At 47.8% G+C, this 23052-nt stretch overlaps 1 protein-coding gene across 8 annotated transcripts in view; it reads left to right on the forward strand.

The window, feature by feature from the left end:
- The window catches only part of OXR1 (oxidation resistance 1), a 256107-nt gene that overhangs the window by 121127 nt on the left and 111928 nt on the right, over window positions 1-23052 (forward strand). For all 8 annotated transcript variants that reach the window (XM_064154139.1, XM_064154136.1, XM_064154137.1 and 5 more), the window contains one exon: window positions 7952-8148. In XM_064154139.1, the coding sequence (XP_064010209.1) occupies window positions 7952-8148 (197 nt within the window). The remainder of the gene's footprint in view (window positions 1-7951; window positions 8149-23052) is intronic.

Consider the following 23052-nt stretch of genomic DNA (forward strand, 5'->3'; position numbering starts at 1 on the left):
GGGTGGTTGTGTGGTGTGCATTCTGCTACTCTGACATTGATCAAGCTTTGTGTCTTCAGTGTGCATGGTAACCAGTGGCACAAAAAAGAATGTGCTGTGTGAGTGCTCTACAAGCTCAGATGCTGGGGCTGTAAACCAAAACGGGCTGTTGAAATAGTGCTCTTCTTTGTCTTTCTGCACGTAGCTCTTGTGCCTGCATTCTTTTCTTTCCTGGAGCTGGGCTGGATGTTCCATTATTGATGCATACCTGCCACTTTGAATTGCTTTCTGAGCTGTGTAGGTGTGAATTCATTCCTAATCCTTTCCTACCACCACCCCTGCCAAGGTCATCTCGTCCTTATTTTCTGCCATCAGATGATCTCATGAGCACTACCGGAGAGCGCTGCTGCATGATCAGCCTGCAAAGCAGCGCTCTGAAGGGCTTTTCCGTGGGTGTTTCTTGGTTTGTTTGCTGACAGGCATTGATTTTGGTGGCGTTCTGTTTTCCAGCTGCTTTGTGGTGGTCGTTTTTGTTTCCCTCTGCCATTCATTACGACCCATTCAGATTTGAACTGCGGGTGTGTTGTGCTCGGTTGTGTCCAGCGCCTACGCAGCAGTGGATGCTTAGATAATGCCAGAGACAGAGCATGTGTTGAGTGGCTCTTTCCATGTGAACCCCTCCAACTTCCAGTAGCTCAAGGATTTTGTTTGCTGAAGTACCTGCATGCTTGACAGGCTCTGAGAGGTGTTTTCTGCCTGATTTGTGCCGTTCTTCCCTGTGCCCAGCGATACTCTTAGCCTGCTCAGTTCTTTCTGTCATGCTGTCGTGCACTGTTCAAAGCAGTACTTGTGGATGTTTTGTTCTGGCTTGCTACTTCCCTTCATGTGTGTCCTGGTTTGAGGGGTTCCAGGCTATCCCAGATCTCCTGAAAAACTACAGAGACCAAGATCTGTCACCAGGGACAAATTGGAGGGCCCCAAATACCATAACTTTGTTATTCAATCCCATAAATCCTGCAAACACCTGAAAAGTAAGCAGCAATTTGTTCTTGTTTCTCCCTTTTCCTTTCAGCACTCCAGAGGGATCCTGATCTGGGTAGCTGTGTGTCATACAATCACAGAATGTCAGGGGCTGCAAGGGACCTCCAAAGCTCATCTGCTCCAGCCCCCTGCCAGAGCAGGACCACCCAGAGCAGGTCACACTGGAATGCATCCAGATGGTTCTTGAATACCTCCAGAGAGGGAGACTCCACAACCTCCCCCCAAGCAGCCTGTGCCAGTGCTCTGTCACCCTCACAGGGAAAAAAATCCTCCTCATGTTGACATGGAACCTCCTGTGCCTCAGCTTCCACCCAGTGCCCCTTGTCCTGTCACTGACATCACCCAGCAGAGCCTGGCCCCGTGCTCCTGGCACTCACCCTGCACCTTTTATAACCATGCATGAGGTCATCCCTCAGTCTTCTCCTCTCACAGCTAACAAGCCCCAGCTCCCTCAGGCTCTCCTCATAAGGAAGGTGTTCAACCTCCTAAATCATTTTTGTGGCTGGACTCTCTCCAGCAGCTCCCTGTGCTTCTGGAGCTGGATGGCCCAGAACTGGACACAGTACTCCAGATGAGGCCTCAGGAGGGCAGAGTAGAGGGGCAGGAGAATCTCTCTCAACCTACCAACCACAGCCCTTCTAATCCACCCCAGAAAGACATTGGCCCTCCTGGCCACCAGAGCACATTGCTGGCTCATGGTCATCCTTCCATCTCCCAGGACTCCCAAGTCCTTCGTTTAGCCTGCAGAAGAGGAGGCTCAGGGCAGAGCTCATTGCTGTCTACAACTACCTGAAGGGAGGCTGTAGCCAGGTGGGGTTGGGCTCTTCTCCCATGCAACCAGGAACAGAAGAAGGGGACACAGTCTCAAGCTGTGCCAGGGAAAGTATAGGCTGGATGTTAGGAGGAAGTTGTTGGCAGAGAGAGTGATTGGCATTGGAATGGGCTGCCCAGGGAGGTGGTGGAGTTGCTGTCCCTGGAAGTGTTGAAACAAAGCCTGGATGAGGCACTTAGTGCCATGGTCTGGTTGATTGGCTAGGGCTGGGTGCTAGGTTGGACTGGATGATCTTGGAGATCTCTTCCCACCTGGTTGATTCTATGATTCTATGATTCACTGCTCTCCAGCAGGTCAGTCCCCAACCTACCCTGATCCCTGGAGCTGTTCTCTCCCAGGTGCATGACTCTACACTTGCCCCTGTTGAACTTCATTCAGTTTCTCCCTGCCCAGCTCTCAGCCTAAGTCTCTGAATGGCAGCACAGCTCTCCAGTGTGGCAGCCACTCCACCCAGGTGGTGTTGTCAGCAAACCTGCTGACAGTGCCCTCTGTGCCCTCATCCAGGTCACTGATGGATACACGGAGTGATGCTGGTCTCTCTCCTATTGACTGTGTGGCCCTTCAAGGCCATGGGCCACAGTGACTCCAGCCTGTGTGGGGCCTAACTGGGAGTCAGTGGGGGTGGGAGAAAATCAGCACTGAGGCTTTGGTGGATTTGGTTTGCTTGGGGGGGAAGGATTTGGGGGAACTGCTATGTATCTTGCAGCTGTGTTAGGAGTTAAGGATTCATGTTTGCCCTATCTTTTCCTGCATGTTTTTAAATACAACCTTTCTCTATTTTCTTCTCCAGTTCAGCAAGAGCCTTGCTACTTTACTGCCTTTTTTCCCTTAGGAGAAGAGTAAAGCAGGATAATCTCAGACTGCCACACTCCTACACAAAAGCCTGTGACAATACCACCTCCAGCCTTGTCACATCACACAGCCTGGAGGTGCACATTCCCCCTGCATTAGCTGAATGGCAAATCTTTGGTGATCAGTAAGTGGCAGGGTGCTGAGAGGCAAATCATAGAATGGTTTAGGTTGCAAAGGACCTCAAGGATCATCCAGTTCCAACCCTCTGCCATAGGCAGGGTCACCTCCCACTAAAACAGATTGCTCAAGGCCTCATCCAGCCTGTCCTTGAACAGCTCCAGGGAGGTTGTGGAGCACAGAATCACCCAATGTGATCTTTGATCACATTGGGTGATTCTGTGCTCCACAACCTCCCTGGGCAACCTGTGCCAGTGTCCCACCACCCTCACTGTCAAGAACTCTTTCCAAACATCCAGTTTCAATCTCCCCTCTGCCAGTCTAAACCCATTCCTCCTCATCCTGTCATGACAAGACCTTGTCAATAGTCCCTCCCCAGCCTTCTGTATGTGCCTCTGTCCATAGGGTGGAGACACCAAGAAGTGACTGCTTAGAAGGTCTTGGATGGTTGGTGGTACTGGGGTGAAGAAGATCTGTTCTAGGAGAATACAGCAAGCTATGACTGGAGCAAATGAGGCTTTGAAGGGATATTGGCAGTAGTGCAAGGGAATTACAGAGAGGTGTGTGGAAGGTGGATTGGCCACAGTGTTGTCTAAAGGCAAGGTGCTGCTCAGCTGTGTTCTAGGCAGACATGGCATTTCTGAGCAGCTCCTTCTCTGACCCTACTCAAACTTTGCCCCAGGATGATTTCTCTCTCAGTTCTCAACAGCTGGGCCCTCATGGTCATTCTACACTAAGCTCTCCTCTCAACTTAGTGCTTTTGCTGTGAAGTTACCTGTCTGCTTTAACACCCAGCTAACAGCATAACCATGTTTCACAGAAACCACCAGTAGCCAGGAGACAATGGTAGTGACCAGCTCAGGGATTTACACCTCACAGATTTTCCTTTCTTTCATAGAATCATAGAATCACAGAATCAAGCAGGTTGGAAGAGACCTCCAAGCTCATCCAGTCCAACCTAGCACCCAGCCCTAGCCAGTCAACCAGACCATGGCACTAAGTGCCTCATCCAGGCTTTGCTTGAACACCTCCAGGGACAATGACTCCACCACCTCCCTGGGCAGCTTTGTATTTCCCTTCCCTGAATCTCCTGTGATATAAGACTAACTGCAGAAAAGGAAAGTTTTGCCTTTTCTACTTCAGATTTCAGTCAAGTTAGGACATTGTCCTTGCTGTCAGATACGCATTTCCAAGCCAAACTAACTCAGTGCTGACTTTGAAGTCCTTGCTGTCTGCCAGCTGTCTGCAGCAGTGTCATTTCGGGTCACACCAGGCAATGCTGAAAGACCTGTGCTGCCCCAAAAATCAGTTGAAGGCTGCTACAGAATGCATAGAGGTAAAGAGAAAAAAGATGTGCCACAGTATTTCTTGTATGTTTTATTTCTGTTCCACAAGAAGACAGCCTGGAACAAAGCAGGAATGAGGAATGTGATCCTGAGGCATTTCATACTCAGACTTCTTTCGGTCAAAGAGTAAACCTGGTTTCAACCTGGCTGTGCAGCTTTAATATCAACCCCAAACCCACACACACCACAAAGCTTGTAGTAAAGCAGGAGAAGTCTTACAAATAATAAACTCTCTTGGTTTCAAAACAGACATGGAACTGAGGTTTGCTTTCAGGACAGGGTAGTCTAGTGAAGATGTAGTTTGAAAGCTGCAGTGTTCTTTCTGACTGTTTGCCAGCTATGACTGTCAAGATGCAGCTGAGGTGAGCTGAAGGAAGATGCATTTGAGTAAGCTGCTTATTTTTGTCAAGTCATTCCTAAGCTGTGTCCCTACTTGGATCCATGTCCTTCTCAGCTGACCCTGATATCTCAGAAACTGGATCAATTTAGACTCTGTATCTTTCAGTCCTTCCTGGCAGCAAAAGCAGTGTCCCCACGGTCTCCCAAGAACAGTTTGACAACATTACATGCACTTACTTGTCTTTCACCTTCCTGTTCTTTTAGTACTTGAGTACCTATGGCTCTGGAACTCTTACATTGAAATATTCTGGATTTCAAGAATAGATTAGAATAGAATCAACCAGGTTAGAAGAGACCTCCAAGCTCATCCAGTCCAATCCAGCACCCAGCACTAGCCAGTCAACCAGACCATGGCACTAAGTGCCTCATCCAGTCCTTTGTTCATAGAATCATAGAATCAACCAGGTTGGAAGAGACCTCCAAGCTCATCCAGTCCAACCTAGCACCCAGCCCTAGCCAGTCAACCAGACCATGGCACTAAGTGCCTAAGTGCCTCATCCAGGCTTTGCTTATTCTTTCTCATTGAACCATAGAGACAAGTTAATTTCTAAGTGCTGACTTTCTAACAGCTCATTGTTTCCCTCAACTAGCAACACCCCACATGAGTAGAATAATTTTGCCTTCATAGCATCATCCATAAAATCCTACCTACACTTCGATACCATAATGTAACTTCCAGAGCTTGAACAAGTTGTGCTGGGGAAAGTATAGGCTGGATGTTAGGAGGAAGCTCTTCACAGAGAGAATGATTTGCCATTGGAATGGGCTGCCTGGGGAGGTGGTGGAGTCACCATCCCTGGAGGTCTTCAGGAAAAGACTGGATGAGGCACTTAGTGCCATGGTCTAGTTGATAGGCCAGGGCTGGGGGATAGGTTGTACTGGATGATCTTGGAAGTCTCTTCCAACCTGGTTGATTCTATGACCTAAAGATTTATCAGCCTGCTAACAGCAGTCATCATTATTATTATTATATTTATAGTTAATCAGTTAATCTCTTAAACTACCAGATTCCATTCTCAGTGCAGGAGAGTCCATGCTATTTAATTACAGCCAATGCATGGAGAAAATGCTTTAAAATTAAGGAAGCACAGAGAGAAGAGGGAGGCTGCTTAGCATTAAATTGTTAGCCTAATAAAATTACCCTTTCTCATTACAGAACTTGATTATTTTGCTTTGCTTGCTTCACAGTTTCAGAGTTATTATGACCCCTTCATCTGCAAACTCCCTGCAATGCTATAAACCTCTTTTATTTCCAGGATGAAATCATGTAGTCAACTCTATGTATTTATAGACTTAATTTAGGAGAAAGTGTTGATAAAATCCAATGTGTAAGTAGTGAGCTTCATCATAATAGAGCATTTGTCTCTATTTAATAATTCTGGTATTATAATAACATCAATTTAATGTTACTGGAGATAAAGGAGGTGACAGAACTCCAGTGGTTCAGTGATGGGGGTGTACTCACCCACCACTCTGAAGTAGGATGTCAGAGTTTGGTGCAGTGCACAAAATAATGCCTGAGGTTAGTTGGATTCTCATAGAATCATAGAATGTTACAGGCTGGAGGGGACTTCAAATGCTCATCCAGTCTAACCCCCCATGCCAGAGCAGGATCTCTTATACCACATCACACAGGAATGCATCCAGGTCTTGAATATCTCCAGAGAGGGAGACTCCACAACCCTCCTGGGCAGCCTGTTCCAGTGCTCTGTCACCCTCACAGGGAAATTCCTCCTCATGCTTATATGAATCTTCCTATGCCTCAGCTTCCACCCCTTGCCCTTTGTCCTGATTCTTGAGTTTAAATGAGAAGCAGCACATTGGAAGTGTTAACAGCATGAGACATGCATTTGCAGAGCTGCATCTGAGTTCAGAAGATGGTCAGCCAGGGCTTTGCTCTTAGGCCTTTCAGCAGCTCTGTGCAAATTCTGTGATTTCTTTGTACTGCCCTCATCTGAGGCAACTCAAACCAGGCAACTTAATGACAGGTGAATTTTGGCAGCCTGTCTTCTCTGAAAGGTATTAGGGATGGATCTTTCACCTCAGTGGACTGGTCTGAGGGAAGTTTACCATTTGTAGCTACTTGTCAGATAGGAGTGCTGTAACTGAAATAAACACAAAGCCTGGTTTAGCACAGGATCACAGCTCACAGGATGGCAGGGTTTGGAAGGGACTCAAAGAGATCATCAAGTCCAGTCCCCCTGCCAGAGCAGGACCATGCAATCTAGCTCAGGTGCAGCCAGGCCTGGAAGGTCTCCAGAGAAGGAGACTCCACAACCTCTCTGAGCAGCCTGTTCCAGTGGTCTGTGACCCTTACAGTCAAGAAGTTCCCCCTTGTGTTGAGCTGGAACCTCCTGTGCTGCAGCTTCCATCCATTGCTGCTTGTCCTATCCCAGGGAGCAGTGAGCAGAGCCTGTCCCCCCACGTCCTGACCCCCAGCCCTCAGACATTTCTGGGCATTTATTAAATCCCATCTCAGTCTTCTCTTCTCCAGACTAAACAGCCCCAGGTCCCTCAGCCTCTTGTCATCAGGCAGTGCTCCAGTCCCCTCATCATCCTCGTAGCCTTCCACTGGTCCCTCCCCAGCAGATCCCTGTCCTTCTTGAACTGGGGAGCTAAAAACTGAAGGAAATACTCAAGATGAGGTCTCACCAGAGCAGAGTAGGCAGAGAGGAGATCTTGATCTGCTGGACACACTCTTCTTAATGCACCCTAGGATCTCATTGGCCTCCTTGGCCACAAGGGCACATTGCTGTCCCATGGATGTTGTCCACCAGCACTCCCAGGTCCTTCTCCACAGGGCTGCTCTCCAGCAGATCACCTCCCAGCCTGTACTGGTGCAGTTTATTATTCCTCCTCAGGTGCAGGACTCTGCACTTGTCCTTGTTGAACCTCATTTAGCTGCTCTTTGCCCACCTCTCAGTATGTCCAAGTCTCGCTGGATGACTGCACAGCCTTCATCTGCATCAGCCAAGCCTCGCAGTTTGGTGTCATCAGCAAACTTGCTGAGCAGACTCTCTCTGTCTGTCTGTCCCCTCATTAATGCCATGGTCTAGTTGATTGGCTAGGGCTGGGTGCTAGGTTGGACTGGATGATATTGGAGGTCTCTTCCAACCAGATTGATTCTATGTTTCTGTGATAAGATGTTGAACCAGACACAGCACCGACCCCTGGGGAACTCCACTAATTACACCTCTTCAGCTGGCCTTAGCACCTTTGATTACCACGCTTTAAATAAACTGTCTTGTACCCACCCTTGTAACTACTCTTCTGCATTTCTGCTGTGACATGCCTGAACAGTTGCACAGCTATTGCTGTTATTCTGGACACAGTCTGGGTAAAGAATGATGTTTAACAATACCTTTCTGCCTTAAATTGCCTTTAGATTAAAGAAAAAGTCCCAGTCGGTGGATATTAGCGGGCCAGGATGCAACCCAGTGGCAGCTGAAGCTCAGACCCCTCAGCCCAGTAAGTCTTTGCTTGCCACTAAGACAGCTGCTTCTGAGGAGGAACAGAACAACGCCGCGAACACCCAAAGGTGCACCCCGCGGAGGAGCGAGTTGAAGAGATACTACACCATTGGTGAGTTTTCTGCCATGGCCAAAATCAAACAGACTCGTGGAAAAGGCAAAGTCTTCCTCTTTATCTGTGCTTCATTTCTTTTGGTTAATTGCAATTGGCTACTATTGAGTCCAGCATCAGTAAGTTTGCAGATGACACCAGGCTAGGAGCAGCTGTGGATCTGTTGGAAGGTAGGAGAGCCCTGCAGAGGGACCTGGCCAGGCTGGATGGGTGGGCAGAGGCCAATGGGATGAGATTGAACAAGGCCAAGTGCAGGGTTCTACACTTTGGCCACAACAACCCCAAGCAGCACTACAGGCTGAGGATTGAGTAGCTGGAGAGCAGGCAGGAGGAAAGGGACCTGGGGGTGCTGGTAGATAGTAGGCTAAAGATGAGGCAGCAGTGTGCCCAGGTGGCCAAGAGAGCCAATGGCATCCTGGGCTGGCTCAGGAACAGTGTGGCCAGTAGGACAAGGGAGGTTCTTCTGCCTCTGTGCTCAGCACTGGTCAGGCCACATCTTGAGTGCTGTGTCCAGTTCTGGGCCCCTCAATTCAAGAGAGAGGTGCTGGAAGGTGTCCAGAGAAGGGCAACAAAGCTGGTGAGGGGCCTGGAGCACAGCCCTGTGAGGAGAGGCTGAGGGAGCTGGGGGTGTGCAGCCTGCAGCAGAGGAGTTGCTGTCTACAACTACCTGAAGGGACATTGTGGCCAGGTGGGGGGTGGCCTGTTCTGCCAGGCAACCAGCAATAGAACAAGGGGACACAGTCTCAAGTTGTGCCAGGGCAGGTCTAGGCTAGAAGGAAGCTGTTGGCAGAGAGAGTGATTGGCATTGGAATGGGCTGCCCAGGGAGGTGGTGGAGGCATCGTTCCTTAAGGTCTTCAAGAAAAGCCTGGCTGGGGCACTTAGTGCCATGGTCTGGTTGACTGGCTAGGGCTGGGTGCTAGATTGGACCAGACGAGCTTGGAGGTCTCTTCCAACCTGATTGATTCTATGATTCTAAGCTTCCAGATGGCCAGGGTGAGCATTAAGGTGTGGTATGTTAACGCTGCTGTCGTTACCCTGATGAGTGAACCTGCTTTATCCCTCTTGCACTGTCTACAGAAATCCTTTCTTCCTCCCTGCCTTTTCTTTTTAGTTCTTTTTGGTTTGCCTTAAAAGCAAATATTGAAGAAAGCATAAAAGCAATACTGGCAGGAGTGATGTAGGAAGAATGGAATTGCTTTTGGCAATGGATTGCATCAGAGATTTAGCAGGAAGTGCTCAGAATGCTTCTAGTTAGAAAGAATTTCCAGTTTGGAGAGGGGTGAGGCCTGCTGAGTGTGAAAGATTAATTAAGAGGATTTCTGGGTGTCTGAGTATTTTCTTTTTCTGGATATTTTTTTCTGGGATTTCAGCACTTAGGTGATTCTTACAAAACAATCCTGGGCACCTTAGAAGATGCTGCATAAATTGCTTCCCCATAAATCATTTTGGGACTGAGCCTGACTGGATTCCTGTTGCAGCATTTTGCTTTTACCTGATTAAAACTGAGCAAAGAGCAGCCTTCTGGTGTTGATGCCAAGTTCATTAGCACTTGTGACAGGCAAATGTGCTCATGGAAGTGGTGCAAACAAGAGGAATGGGTGCTAATGCTGTGCTTTGAAGAGACAAATTGTCAGTGCATTTAAGAAAACAAAGTGCAGTATTTTAATTGTGGGTTTGGGTGCTCTTGAATTGCTGCAGCATAACCTGATGATTTCTTCTGTTGCAAGGTAACCATTTGTGTGTCTTTAACTTGTCTAAAAGGTAATGAAAAATGTGGTGTTGTACACATCTTTTACTGAGTGATGTCTGCAGCCTTGAAGTTGGCTGTCACCATAAGTTCCTTTACAAAGAAGGAAAGTACCTTAGCAATCTGCACACTTTAGTAGAGGGATGCTTAAAAAAAGCCTAGATGACTCAGTGCCATGGTCTAGTTGATTGGCTAGGGCTGGGTGCTAGGTTGGACTGGATGAGCTTGGAGGTCTCTTCCAACCTGCTTGATTCCATGATTCTATGATGCATTTTAAGTAGTAAAGGACTGCATGTGGTTACAAACTGGATTGCACAACTGCCTAGCTGGAATATTTTGGTGAGAAGAATTAGATGCTAGGCTGTGAAAAGGAAACAATGGTGATGGCTGCTGCACTTCTTAGCTTGCTGAGATGAATAGAAACAAGAACATAGGCATAGATAACTCAGTGTGGCTCTCTGTTGCAGCTGGTGCCTGCACTTTTCTTCCTAACCTGCTGTCTAACTAATCCTTCTGCTTTCTAACCCCCCTGGCTGATCCTCTAAACTCACCTTGCACGTTAGGCAGACTCTGGGACAAGGTAGAGGGGTGGAAAGAGGGTGGAAGGGTGATTAGGAGCCCCTCTTGGGCACTCTGGTTTCTGGGAGGGCTGCTCTGTTTCTGTATCACTTCTAACTTGTGTATTTCTGTCTGTAACTGTACATATTGTAAATGTCTGCTTGTGTATTGTGCTAAGCTGTGAATACAAAGCCTCATTCCTTAATCTGCAGCTCAGCTGAGTCTAGTCTGGGTGATTTCATAGGTGTGGGGGCACAGGAAACACCCAAACCATCAGAGGGCAGCACAGTAGTGGTAGAAAGTGACCATGTGTACTCCACTGGCTGAACTGTTGTGATATTGGGTCCGTGGATTTGATAACCCAAGAGAAACAATAAATACCCTCTTAGAGCTCCCATCAACTTCAGAATGGTTTAAGTTATGGCTTATATTTTCCCCTTGATTTCAAAGACATCTCCTCTGACTTGTCTCAAAAATTATTTCTAATAGTCAAAGTCTGATCAAATGCTTTGGTACTTCCTGAGGGTGAATGTACTCATTACATTGCACACCTCTAATGGGCTGGGAAGAGAAAAATAGCAGATTCTTGGGGTGGTTTGGGTGCAGTTGGCTGTTAAATAGCTTAAATAAGCACTTTATACTTGTTGCTGAGCTAATACAATTACAAAGTGATTTAGCTTGTTGTGTTTCATGTTGTTCTCTGCTAAAGCAATCTATGCCCAAGATCCAACACCAGGAACTAATCATTGCTGTGGAAATTGGTCAAGAAAGTGTGTTAGAAAACTAATCAACCCTGTATCAGTACAGCTTAGGGGATGACCTGCTGGAAGACAGCTCCATGGAGAAGGATCTTAGTGTGCTGGTGGAGCCAGCAATGTGCCCTTGTGGCCAGGAGGGTCAATGGTCTGCTGGGGCCCATTCACAAGAGTGTGGCCAGCTGGTCAAGGGAGGTTCTCCTCTCCCTCTACTCTGGAGTGTTGTAGTCCAGTTTTGGGCTCCCTATTTCAAGAGGGACAGGGAACTACTGGAGAGGAGGCTACAAGTGTGCATTGATTTGGCTAATTGGAGCATTTTAATGAGAGAAATTAGATTATTGGCTGTGAAAAGAAAACAAGCTGATGTTTATATGATCTATTCCCTCTGCTGGGGGATACAAAAACAAGGACACAAAGGTAAGACAGTCTCTGACTGTTGCCCTATTAACTCTTCTGCCTGAACCTGTGCAATTCCCACTAATCATTCTGTTTCTAACACCCCTTGCTGACCTTTCCAGCTCACCCTGCACATAAAGGAGATTCTGAGATGAGGGAAAGGGTCATTATTTACAAAATAAGTTTGGGGTGGGGTTTTTTTTGGCTGTACAGAAGTCACTTCAGAGGTCTGTACATAGATCTCACTCTGCTTTGCAGAACCAAAGATGTGAGCATCAGCCTTGCACAGCTATGCCTTGCAGAAGGAAGTGCAGCAGCTTGTGTATGCCTGCAGCTACTGCCAGCACATTCAGGCAGTTGCCTATCAGACACTGTTCCTAAATCCTCTGTAGCACCAGATTATTTATTGCCTTTGTTTTGTGTGTGTCTGTCACCTTATGTGTACACAGATTTACCATGGGCCTTTTGAAGAGGAATGTGTACTGAGGAAAGGCTCCCCTGGTAATTCCAATCTATTTTAAAGTTGGATTAGAGCTGCTCCTACTTTAGAGAGCCGTTCACACAAGATGAATCATAGAATCAGGGTTGGAAGGGACCACAAGGATCAGGCAGTTCCAACCCCCCTGCCATGCCCAGGGACACCCTACCCTAGAGCAGGCTGCCCACAGCCTCAGTCAGCCTGGCCTGAAACACCTCCAGCCATGGACCCTCAACCACCTCCCTGGGCAACCCATTCCAGCCTCTCACCACTCTCATGCTCAACAACTTCCTCCTCACCTCCAGTCTGAATCTGCCTCTTCTGCCAGGCAAGCAGCAATAGAACAAGGGGACACAGTCTCAAGCTGTGTCAGGAGAGGTCTAGGCTGGATGTTAGGAGGAAGTTGTTGTCAGAGAGAGTGATTGGCATTGGAATGGGCTGCCCAGAGAGGTAGTGGGGACACCGTCCCTGGAGGTGTTGAAGCAAAGCCTGACTGAGACACTTAGTGCCATGGTCTGGTTGACTGGCTAGGGCTGGGTGCTAGGTTGGACTGGATGATCTTGGAGGTCTCTTCCAACCTGGTTGATTCTATGAATCTCCCTATCTCCAGCTTTGCTCCATTCCCCCCAGTCCTGTCACAACTTTGGTCACTTTGCATGTCACCTTTTCTCACAGGCTGCATGGCTAGGAGACTGCTGCTTCCCAAACTTAATCAGGCCACTTGCACTTTTTAAAAGTAGAGGGAAAAGTAGGTAAGGGGGAGGGGGAGGGGGGGGGAATAGCTGGAAGGAAAAGGCAGTGGGAGACAAGTTGTGTGCTTGGCTGAAATGAAACAGAAAATGGAAAGTCAGTGAGGGGGAGAAATAACTCTTCCATATGTCAGGCTGAGCAGGCAGGAAGGCTCCTGATCATCCACTGCTGAACTGGTGTGAAGAAATTGAGTGGGAACTCCTAGATTAATAAGGCAAGTGTAGAAAAAACAGTCTGCATGGTGGGTTGGATGAAGTTTTTTTTGGAGGGCTCTAGAAACAGCACCCAAGATGCTTAAAAATAAACAACCTAAGAATAGACTTTTTAGATGCCTCAAGCACTTAAAAAAATCAGGCTGCTTATTTCTGAAGTGCTTATTGTTGAGCAGCTGTCTCAAAAGAGAAAGAAGAGGGTATCTGGGTCTTCAGCACTCTGGAAGTGGGCTGGAGCAGCAGATGGGTAACCTGAATTCAAAGCACTGAGGCTCCATCAGCTTGATGCTGGGTCCAGGCTGCAATGGCACTTCTTAGCTGGCTGACACTCAGCCTGAGTGCAGCATCGCAGCTGCAGGACCCAGCTGAAGGGTTCCAGAACTCAACTTTATGGTGTGCCTCAGGATATGTGATTCTATGATTCAAGCTGTCCCAGGGCAGGTTCAGGCTGGATGTTCCCTAAAGGTCTTCACAGAGAGAGTGATTGGCATTGGAATGGGCTGCCCAGGGAGGTGCTTCCTCTGTGTTCCTCTGTGATCTGTGTTAGATAGTATTGTCCTGCTCTGGCAGGGGAATTGGACTTGATGATATGCTTGGGTCCCTTCCAGCCCCTAACATCCTGTGAGCCTGTGGTGGAGTCTCTATCCCTGGAAGTGTTTAAGAGGAGCCTGGATGGTGCACTTAGTGCCATGGGTTAGTTAATTAGAAGGTGTTAGGTGATAGTTTGGACTCAATGATCTCAGAGGTCTTTTCCAACCTGCTTAATTCTGTGATTCTGTTAGTAGATTGTTAAGCTGATGATGTTAGCTTCTAAGTGCATGAACTTGAGGTGTGTGCACTGACTGTCATGAAGCCATGAAAGCCTGGTGAATAGTGCTGAGGCACCTCTAAGAGGATATCCCCAGTAGTCTGCCTGCCTAGTAACTGCTTTAGTAGATGTAAGAGGCCTTCTTTCAGTTTGTGTGCCATGAAAATTATTTAAACAGTAAGATAATGGCTATTTGCTTTTTACTGCTGAAAGTCCTTCCTGCCTGAGACAGCTTCAACAAGGCCAAATGCCAGGTCCTGAACGTGAGTCACAACAACCCCAAGCAATGCTACAGACTTGAGGAATTGTGGCTGGAAAGTTGCCTGCAGAAAAGGGACCCGAGGGTTGTAATCTATAAGCAACTGAATCTGAGCCATCAGTGTGCCCAGCTGGCCAAGAAAGCCAAAGGCATCCTGGCTTGGATTGGAAATGCTGTGGCCAGCAGGAGCAGGGAGGTGATTGTCCCCTTGTATTCTGCTCCGATGAGGTCACACCTTGAGTGTTGTGTTCAGTTTTAGACACCTCAACACAAGAGAGATGTGGAGATGCTGCAGCGGGTCCAGAGGAGGGCAGTGAAGCTGGGGAAGGGCCTGGGGAGTAAATCTGATGAGGAGCTGGGGATGGTTAGTGTGAAACAGAGGAGGTTGAGAGGAGACCTCATTGCTGTCTACAACTGCTTGGAAGGAGGTTGTGGAGAGGCTGCTGCTGGGCTCTGCTCACAGTGATAGAACAAGAGGGAATGGCCTCAAGCTGTGACTGGGTAGGTTTACACTGGACATTAGGATATTTTTTGAAGGGGAAGAGTAGTCAGGCACTGGAATGAGGTGGTGGAGTCACCCAGCCTGGATGTGTTTTAAAGTTGTTTGGCTGTGGTGCTTAGGGATATGGTTTAGGGTGAGGCTTGTAGAGTAGGGATATCAGTTGGACTTGGTGATCCTGAGAGGCTTTGCCAACCTGACTGTTTCTGTGATCTTGTGATTTCACCTGGGGAGCTCTTTTCTGATACATTACCTGACTATAATGAGTGTATTTCCTGCAAAGAATACCTCACTTGCTTCCCAAACATGTCTTTGAGGGTTCCTTCTTGTCCTTTGGCAGTTGAATATATCTGCCCCTTCTCCTCTGCACGACTGAAGGTGGTTCCTTTTTGTAGCACTTCCAGGAGAATCCACATTTCCTCCTATTTGCACAATTATCTTTCTTGTTAATTACTGATACTTGCAAAGCATGAAACACAGGTTAGTGGATTAGAAATTGTTAGAGAAGTGGTGGAGTTTGGTGCAGTAGATGCTGTAAATTTGGGCTGCAGCTTCTGCCTTTAATAGGACAGATGGGAGGCGAAGCTGCCAATGCTCTCTCAGAGGACCCAGATGCTGTCCTCACACATTCACAGAGTCTGCCTCTGCACATCTGACCCAATGCACTTACAGTGTTCTTACTGAACACTCACTGCTCTTTGAGGAACATCATCCTGACTGCTGCCTTTTAAATGTGACCTCAGAAACTTTTAAAGACGCAGGCCATTTTCCTAGCACCTCATTACCTGTTTGTGAGCGATAAGGAAAGGGAAATAATTTATGGAGCTGGTGGATAATAAGGGAAGTGGCTTTCATAGCAACAGTAACCATGCAAAGTTCTTCTTCATTCACCTTTCCAGAACATTTCTTATTAGTGTTTCAGATCACATAGCTGCTCTGGAAGAGCAGGCAAGCATTTGCTCATGTCTTTGTTTTATTCTGGTATAGAATCTAAAACTTGGAGCCATTAAAAGGCAGTTTTTAATGTTGCATCCTTCTTTTGTCCTTTAACAGATCCTCTGTGCATCCTTTGAATATAAATGAGTTGAGAGCTATAGAGACAGCATCCACCAGAAGAGTGATGCTCATTAATGTCCTTTCATCTCAGCATGTCCCTTTTCTTAGCATCTGGTTTGGGTTTTAATCATATAGATTGTTATCATATCATTGCAGGCAAGAAGCATTTCAGGAGTATATGATTGCATATGATTTCCTTGCTTAGCATTAGGACAGAGCTTAAATATTGTGCAGTTCTCCAGGCAAGCTACTCAGCTTGCAGGATTAGTTCATAGTATGTAATTGTGGCGTACTACAATGTGAATCTCTGGAGGAGAAGAGTAGGGAAACTGATTGGACCTTTAAAATCTAGGCTGACAGAGTATCACCATCAGGCTCTCTCATTGGAGGCCTTCTGTATGAGGGAGAAGTGGCTGAAAAAAGGGACATGACTTCTAACCCCTCAGGTGTGCTCTAAGCATCAGTCTCTTGGGTGTTGTGGAAGAGTGGAGTCTTCCAGTGGGTTCACTGTGGAAATAACTGCAGAGACAGCAGCTGCAGGTAGGGCTGCAGCAGGAGCAGTGTGGCCAGCAGGGCAGGGGAGGGGATTCTGCCCCTTGGCTCTGCTCTCCTCACACCCCACCTGGAGTCCTGTGAGCAGTTCTGGAGCCCCCAGCACAAGCAGGACATGGAACTGTTGCAGGGAGTCCAGAGGAGGCCACCAAGATGCTCAAAGGGCTGCAGCAGCTCTGCTATGAGGACAGGCTGTGAGAGTTGGGGCTCTGCAGCCTGGAGAAGAGAAGGCTTTGAGGAGACCTTGGAGTGGCCTTCCAGTGTCTGAAGGGGACCTACAGAAAGGCTGGGGTAGAACTGTTGACAAGGTCATGTAATGACAGGATGAGAAGTAATGGGTTTAGACTGGCAGAGGGGAGATTTAACCTAGATCTTAGGAAGAAGTTCTTTGCAGAGAGGGTGGTGAGACACTGGCACAGGTTGCCCAGGGAGGATGTGGCATCCAGGTTGGATGAGGCCTTGAATAACCTGCTCTAGTGGGAGGTGTCCCTGCCTATGGCAGGGGCTTGGAACTGGATGAGCTTTGATGTCCCTTCCAACCTAAACCATTCAATGATTCTGTGGTTCTGTAAGCTTTTGAGCCTGGAGACAGAGTACAGGGAGGACAGTACTTACAGGTAGTGAGTAAGAGCTAATTTGGGGATTGCTTGAGAAAAATCTTGATCCATAGAAGCTGATGGGACACTATAGGATATATATGAGGAAGGCTGAAGGAGTTGGCTGAGATCATCGTGAATGGTCATAGAGACCATGGGAGGTCTGTGGTGAGAGGCAAATGCTGCACCCCTTTTCTAAACAAGCAGTTCTAGGGAATTAAAGGCTGCTCAGCCTCACTTTTAGTCTCTTTCTGGACAGGTGAAAGAGAAGGTGATTTGTAGCAGCCAGTGTGGCTTTGGCCTGGGTAAATAACCCAATGCAATAGGTGTCAATCTGTGAAAACCTCCAGCCCTACCTGGTGCAAGAGGCAGGACCACTCTGTCATCGTGAGCACTGTTCTGAATACTGCAGTTGTGTTGAGGCAAGGTGGCTGTGATGGTTTGGGTGTTCCCTGCCTCCCCACACTTAAGAAAATCACCCAGACTAGGCTCAGCTGAGCTGGAAATTAAAGAATGAAACTATACTTACAGCTTAGCACAATATACAAGCAGGTATTTGCAATATCTATACAGCTATGTACAGAAATATACAAGCTAAAAGGTAATACAGAAACACAACAGCCCTCCCAGAAACCAAATTCCCCAGGAAGGGCTTTCACCACCCTTCCACCTCCTTTCCACCCTTCTACTTTATCCCAGACTTTGCCTTACATTCAAGGTGAGTTTGGAGAATGGGCCAGGGGTTAGGAAGTAGAGGGATTAGTCACATGGACAGCAAGTTAAAGAGAGAGAAGGGAAGCAGCCAAAGCCAGAGAGCAACTCTGTTACCTATGTTTGTGTGCTTGTTTTTATCCATCTCAGCAAGCCTATGAGTGCAGCAGACACCACCATTGCTTCTTTTTCACAGCCTATAGAATCAACCAGGTTGGAAGAGACCTCCAAGCTCATCCAGCCCAACCTAGCACCCAGCCCTAGCCAGTCAACCAGACCATGGCACTAAGTGCCTCATCCAGGCTTTGCTTGAACACCTCCAGGCACAGCAACTCCACCACCTCCCTGGGCAGCCCATTCCAATGCCAATCACTCTCTCTGCCAACAACTTCCTCCTCTCACCAGAGTATTCTAGCTAGCTTCAAACTAGCACAGTGGCCTATGCTGATGAGGTGGGACTGCTTCCCTCTGCTACAAGCAGGTTGCTTTCCTGAGGGTCTGGCAACAATCTGATCCAAGCATACTGACTGTCTTAGGACAGTCCTGATCCACTGTTTAGCATTTCTCAGTCCTGAACATGAGGGCCTGCCACTTATCTCCCAGCACATAGTGGGCTACAAAGAAGCTGTCTCAAAAGCTTCCTCTTCTGCTGGTAATTTTGGTTTGGTTCTCTTTTTTTTTTCCAGCTGATGTTTGCTTTTCCTGTGTTCAAGCTTTCTCTTTGTATTGCTAGCTAAATAAGACTGAGATGCAATTTTCATGAGAGAGAGAATTGCTGAGTTAGGTTCACTACATGGGCAGCTTGCTGTGAAGTTCCTTTTGAATTCTCACAAACTGGGCTTGTGGTTGTGCTGTTCCCCTTAAAAACATACAACCATGGGAAATGAGTGTTGTTGCTAAACCCTGATGTCTATCTAGGACCAGGAAGAACAACTGGATTTTATCATGGGGTTGTTGTACTGTTGAGCATTCCACAATTACAGAGCATTAGCATGCACATAGGAGTATGCAGAGGCTTTGCAGGCATAAAATATTCAATGCTTAGCAAAGAAGCCTTCTTTTTATAAATTTGGATACTAATTGGCCAGATATGTTCATGAAAACTAAATAATAGCAGCATCCCACTGTTGTTTTGCAGTGAATCTCACTGATTTGTATGCTCAGGAGGTTCTTCTGTTCTTTTAATGTGCAGAAGATAGAAGGACAAGCTCTTTCCTCTGCCAGAGCAGGGTTTGTTGTAAGAGTTGTTGACTTGCAGTTTCTCAGACCCCTTAGCCATATTCTTAAGAACATGTGTGACTCCTTGGGTATGTAATTAGGTGCCTTTCTGGGCTACCTACAGTTTAAATGATGTTGTTCCCTTCTCATTTATTTGTAGAAGTACAGAATCATGGAATCAACCAGGTTGGAAGAGACCTCCAAGCTCATCCAGTCTAGCCTATCACCCAGGCCTGTCCAATCAAACAGACCATGGCATTAAGTGCCTCATCCAGGCTTTGCTTGAACACCTCCAGGGATGGCCATGAGCACCTCTTGGCCACAAGGGCACATTACTGTCCCACAGAGCTTGTTTCTCACTAGGGCTCCAAGGGCTTTCTCCATGGAGCTGCTTTCCAGCAGGAGGACTGCTGGTCTGTGCTGTGTCCAGTTCTGGGGCCCTCAATTCAAGAGAGATGTTGAGGTGCTGGAAGGTGTCCAGAGAAGGGTGACAAAGCTGGTGAGGGGCCTGGAACAGAGCCCTGTGAGGGGAGGCTGAGGGAGCTGGGGGTGTGCAGCCTGCAGAAGAGGAGGCTCAGGGCAGAGCTCATTGCTGTCTACAAGTACCTGAAGGGAGGCTGTAGCCAGGTGAGGTTGGGCTCTTCTGCCAGGCAACCACCAGTAGAACAAGGGGACACAGTCTCAAGCTGTGCCAGGGGAGGTCTAGGCTGGATGTTAGGAGGAAGTTCCTGGCAGAGAGAGTGATTGGCATTGGAATGGGCTGCCCAGGGAGGTGGTGGAGTCACCATCCCTGGAGGTGTTGAAGCAAAGCCTGGATGAGGCACTTAGTGCCATGGTCTGGTTGACTGGCTAGGGCTGGGTGCTAGGTTGGACTGGATGATCTTGGAGGTCTCTTCCAACCTGGTTGATTCTATTCTATTCTATTCTATTCTATTCTATTCTATTCTATTCTATTCTATTCTATTCTATTCTATTCTATTCTATTCTACTGCTGCCTTCTGTTGTTCCTACCCAGATGCAGGAGTCTACAGTTGTCCTTATTGATGTTCATAAGGTTTGCTTTTGCCCAGCTCTCCAGCCTGCCCAGATCTCAGCAGATGGCAGCAGATACTACATTTCCCCGAGGCACAGAGTGTCAGAGGCTGGAAAGGACCTCCAAAGCTCATCCAGTCCAATTCCCCTGCCAGAGCAGGATCACCTATGCTAGATTACCAAGGAGTGTGTCCAGGTGGGGTTTGAATATCTCCAGAGAGGGAGACTCCACAACTCCCCTGGGCAGCCCGTTCTAGCATTCTGTCTCTTTAAGGGTTACAGATGGGACTGTAACTCCTCACAATTAAAAAGTCCAAGAGTTAAGATTGGTAGGGTGAGAAGTAAATGGTTCATTTAAACTCCACAGCAACACCTTGCCAGAGAGGAAGAATATGTTTCTCCACAGCATGGTTGTTCTGGAGGATTGGTGTTTCAATGAGAGTACCTCTGGTGGAATAGCAGCACCCTCTTAGAAACAGCATGTCCTCTTTACACCTGGTTGTAACTAACCTGCCAGAAAGCACTTTTCCCAAGAAGCCCTGCTAATCAAGATGGCTTCAGCTCTGTCTCTCAATATTCATGGAACAGAGCACCTGATGGCCATTTAGAATCCCCATCTCCTTCGCTAGTATTTTTGCTGTAAACACAATCAAATTGGCTTTGATATTTCCTTTCCCAGAGACAGAAAAAGTATAATTTCATTTTCTTTTGGACAATTTGCCAATTTCTTCTTCAGGGCAATACAGTTTTTCTTCTCTGCACTGACAAGAACAAGATGCTGCAAGTGCTTTGTTTTGTACTGATTTGAGTTTCGTGGTTTTCTGGGAGGAAGATGCTGTTAAATTGAAGGCACAGCTTGAAAACAGGATGTTTCTTTTTGTTTTTTAAACATGAATAATGAAGCTTTCTTACACTGACCCCTCAGGATCACCAAGTCCAACCTAGAACCCTACTCTACAAGATTCTCCTTAAAGCATAGCCCTAAGCACCGCATCCAAACCACCCTTAAACACATCCAGGCTGGGTGACTCCACCACCTCCCTGGGCAGCTCATTCCAGGCCCTGACCACTCTCTCTGTGAAAAAGTTTTTCCTAGGGTCCAATCTAAACCTTCCCAACCTCAGCTTGAGGCCATTCCCTCTTGTTCTGTCTCCAATTACCTGTGAGCAGAGCCCAGCAGCAGCCTCTCTACAATGTCCCTTCAGGTAGTTGTAGACAGCAATGAGGTATCCCCTCAGCCTCCTCATCCTCACACTAACCACCCCCAGCTCCTTCAGTTGGTCCTCATCAGATATATTCTCCAGGTCCTTCCCCAGCTTTGTTGCCCTCCTCTGGACCCACTGCAGCACCTCCACATCCCTCTTGTATTGCGGTGCCCAAAACTGAACACAACACTCGAGGTGTGACCTCACTAAAGCCTAGTCCAAGGGGACAATCACCTGCCTGCTCCTGCTGGCCACAGCATTTTTAATTCAAGCCCTGTTGACCTGCTCAATGAAACAAGTTCCCTTGAAACCATCAGCAATAACACTACAGCTTTGCTCTGGCATCTGTCCCACTGAACCTGCTCAGGTCTTCAGTCAGTTGCTGTTTTCCAACTCGAGGCAGCAGTCTCAGAAACACCAAGTGCATGTGTGAGTCACTATTGTTTATACCAGTACCAGCCTGAGATGCAATTTAGATACATGTTCTTCCCAAATGTCAAGCCAGTAACACACCAGTTTGGGGAGGGCAGCAGTGGTTTTAAGTCCAAAGCAAAAAACAAGGTCCAGGCTAATTCCTGCAGAGGCCCTGTGTGACCTCAGGGTAACAAGAGCTTCCCAGGAGCCAAGCCTTGAAAACAGGGTTTGAGAAGGCAGTATAACAGTGCCACCAGGTGATAGCACGAAGTGTGGAGCTTGCTGCCAGAGCACATCAGTTACTGGCAGATCAAACTGCTGTAAAGCATAAAGCAGCATTTTCCCCTCCTAGCCTAGCATGTGAAAACCTTCAGACAAATCTAACCTTTGCTTTAAGACCCATCCTGAAGTCAGCATCCGTGTGTGGGGAGTCTGTTGGTGGGGGGTTTCTGGAGGCAGAGTGGGTTGCTTTGGGGATTCTTTAGGGTTTGTTGGGGGTTTCAAGAAGGAATGTTCTGGTTACAGTAAAAGGATCCACCTCTCCTGTCGGTGGAGCACCTGGGTACAATGACTCTTTGGTCACCAATATGGTTAGATGGTCATAATCCACTTTATTTCTGTGATACAGAGACTTATATGCATTCTAGCAAGAGGCTGCTCCACCAAGATTGGTTACAGTCAGAGGGTACAGGGTTACTTGTAAGGCATAGATAGGTCAGCATACCATAACAATCTGAGGGTCAGCCTCTGGGGCTGGCTAAACTCTGCCCACCTGCAGCTGCACTCCACCCCCTGCAGCTGCATGTGGGGGAAGTTCCCTGTGCTTGGTATCTAACTCCCAGGATGGACTCAAGGACATTCTCAGCACAGTTGCTCATGTTTATCATTTCTGTGTCCTCAGCTAGCAAGAATTCTCCAACACTCTCTGAGATTGCTTATCCCAGGGAGGTTATTCTGCCTCTGTGCTCAGCACTGCTCAGGCCACACCTTGACTCCTGTGTCCAGTTCTGGGCTCCTCAATTCAAAAGAGATGTTGAGATACTGGAAGGTGGCCAGAGGAGGGCAAGGAAGCTGGTGAGGAGCCTGGAGCACAGCCCTGTGAGGAGAGGCTGAGGGAGCTGGGGGTGTGCAGCCTGCAGCAGAGGAGGCTCAGGGCAGAGCTCATTGCTGTCTAGTGAGATTGTAGCCAGGTGGGGTTGGTCTCTTCTTCCAGGCAAGCAGCAACAGAAGAAGGGGACACAGTCTCAAGTTGTGCTGGGGGAGGTCTAGGCTGGATGTTAGGAGGAAGTTGTTGGCAGAGAGAGTGATTGTCATTGGAATGGGCTGCCTAGGGAGGTGGTGGAGGCACTGTCCCTGGAGGTGTTGAAGCAAAGCCTGGCTGGGGCACTTAGTGCCATGGTCTGGTTGACTGGACAGGGCTGGTGCTAGGTTGGACTGGATGAGCTTGGAGGTCACTTCCAACCTGGTTGATTCTGTGATTCTATGATTCTCTGTTCGATGGAACCTGCCTGCTCTGCATATCCCACTCAGGGAAACGCTGACCTTGCTGAAGTTGCTGAATCAATGAGCGGTTGGAGAACCTCTGTGTTCCCAGGTTAATATTCGAATGCCCCCTGCTGGAGATTGATCTTTCCTGGGGTGTAGGGATGTAAAGAAA

This window comes from Pogoniulus pusillus, chromosome 14, assembly GCF_015220805.1.
Source record: "Pogoniulus pusillus isolate bPogPus1 chromosome 14, bPogPus1.pri, whole genome shotgun sequence".
Lineage (NCBI taxonomy): Eukaryota > Metazoa > Chordata > Aves > Piciformes > Lybiidae > Pogoniulus > Pogoniulus pusillus.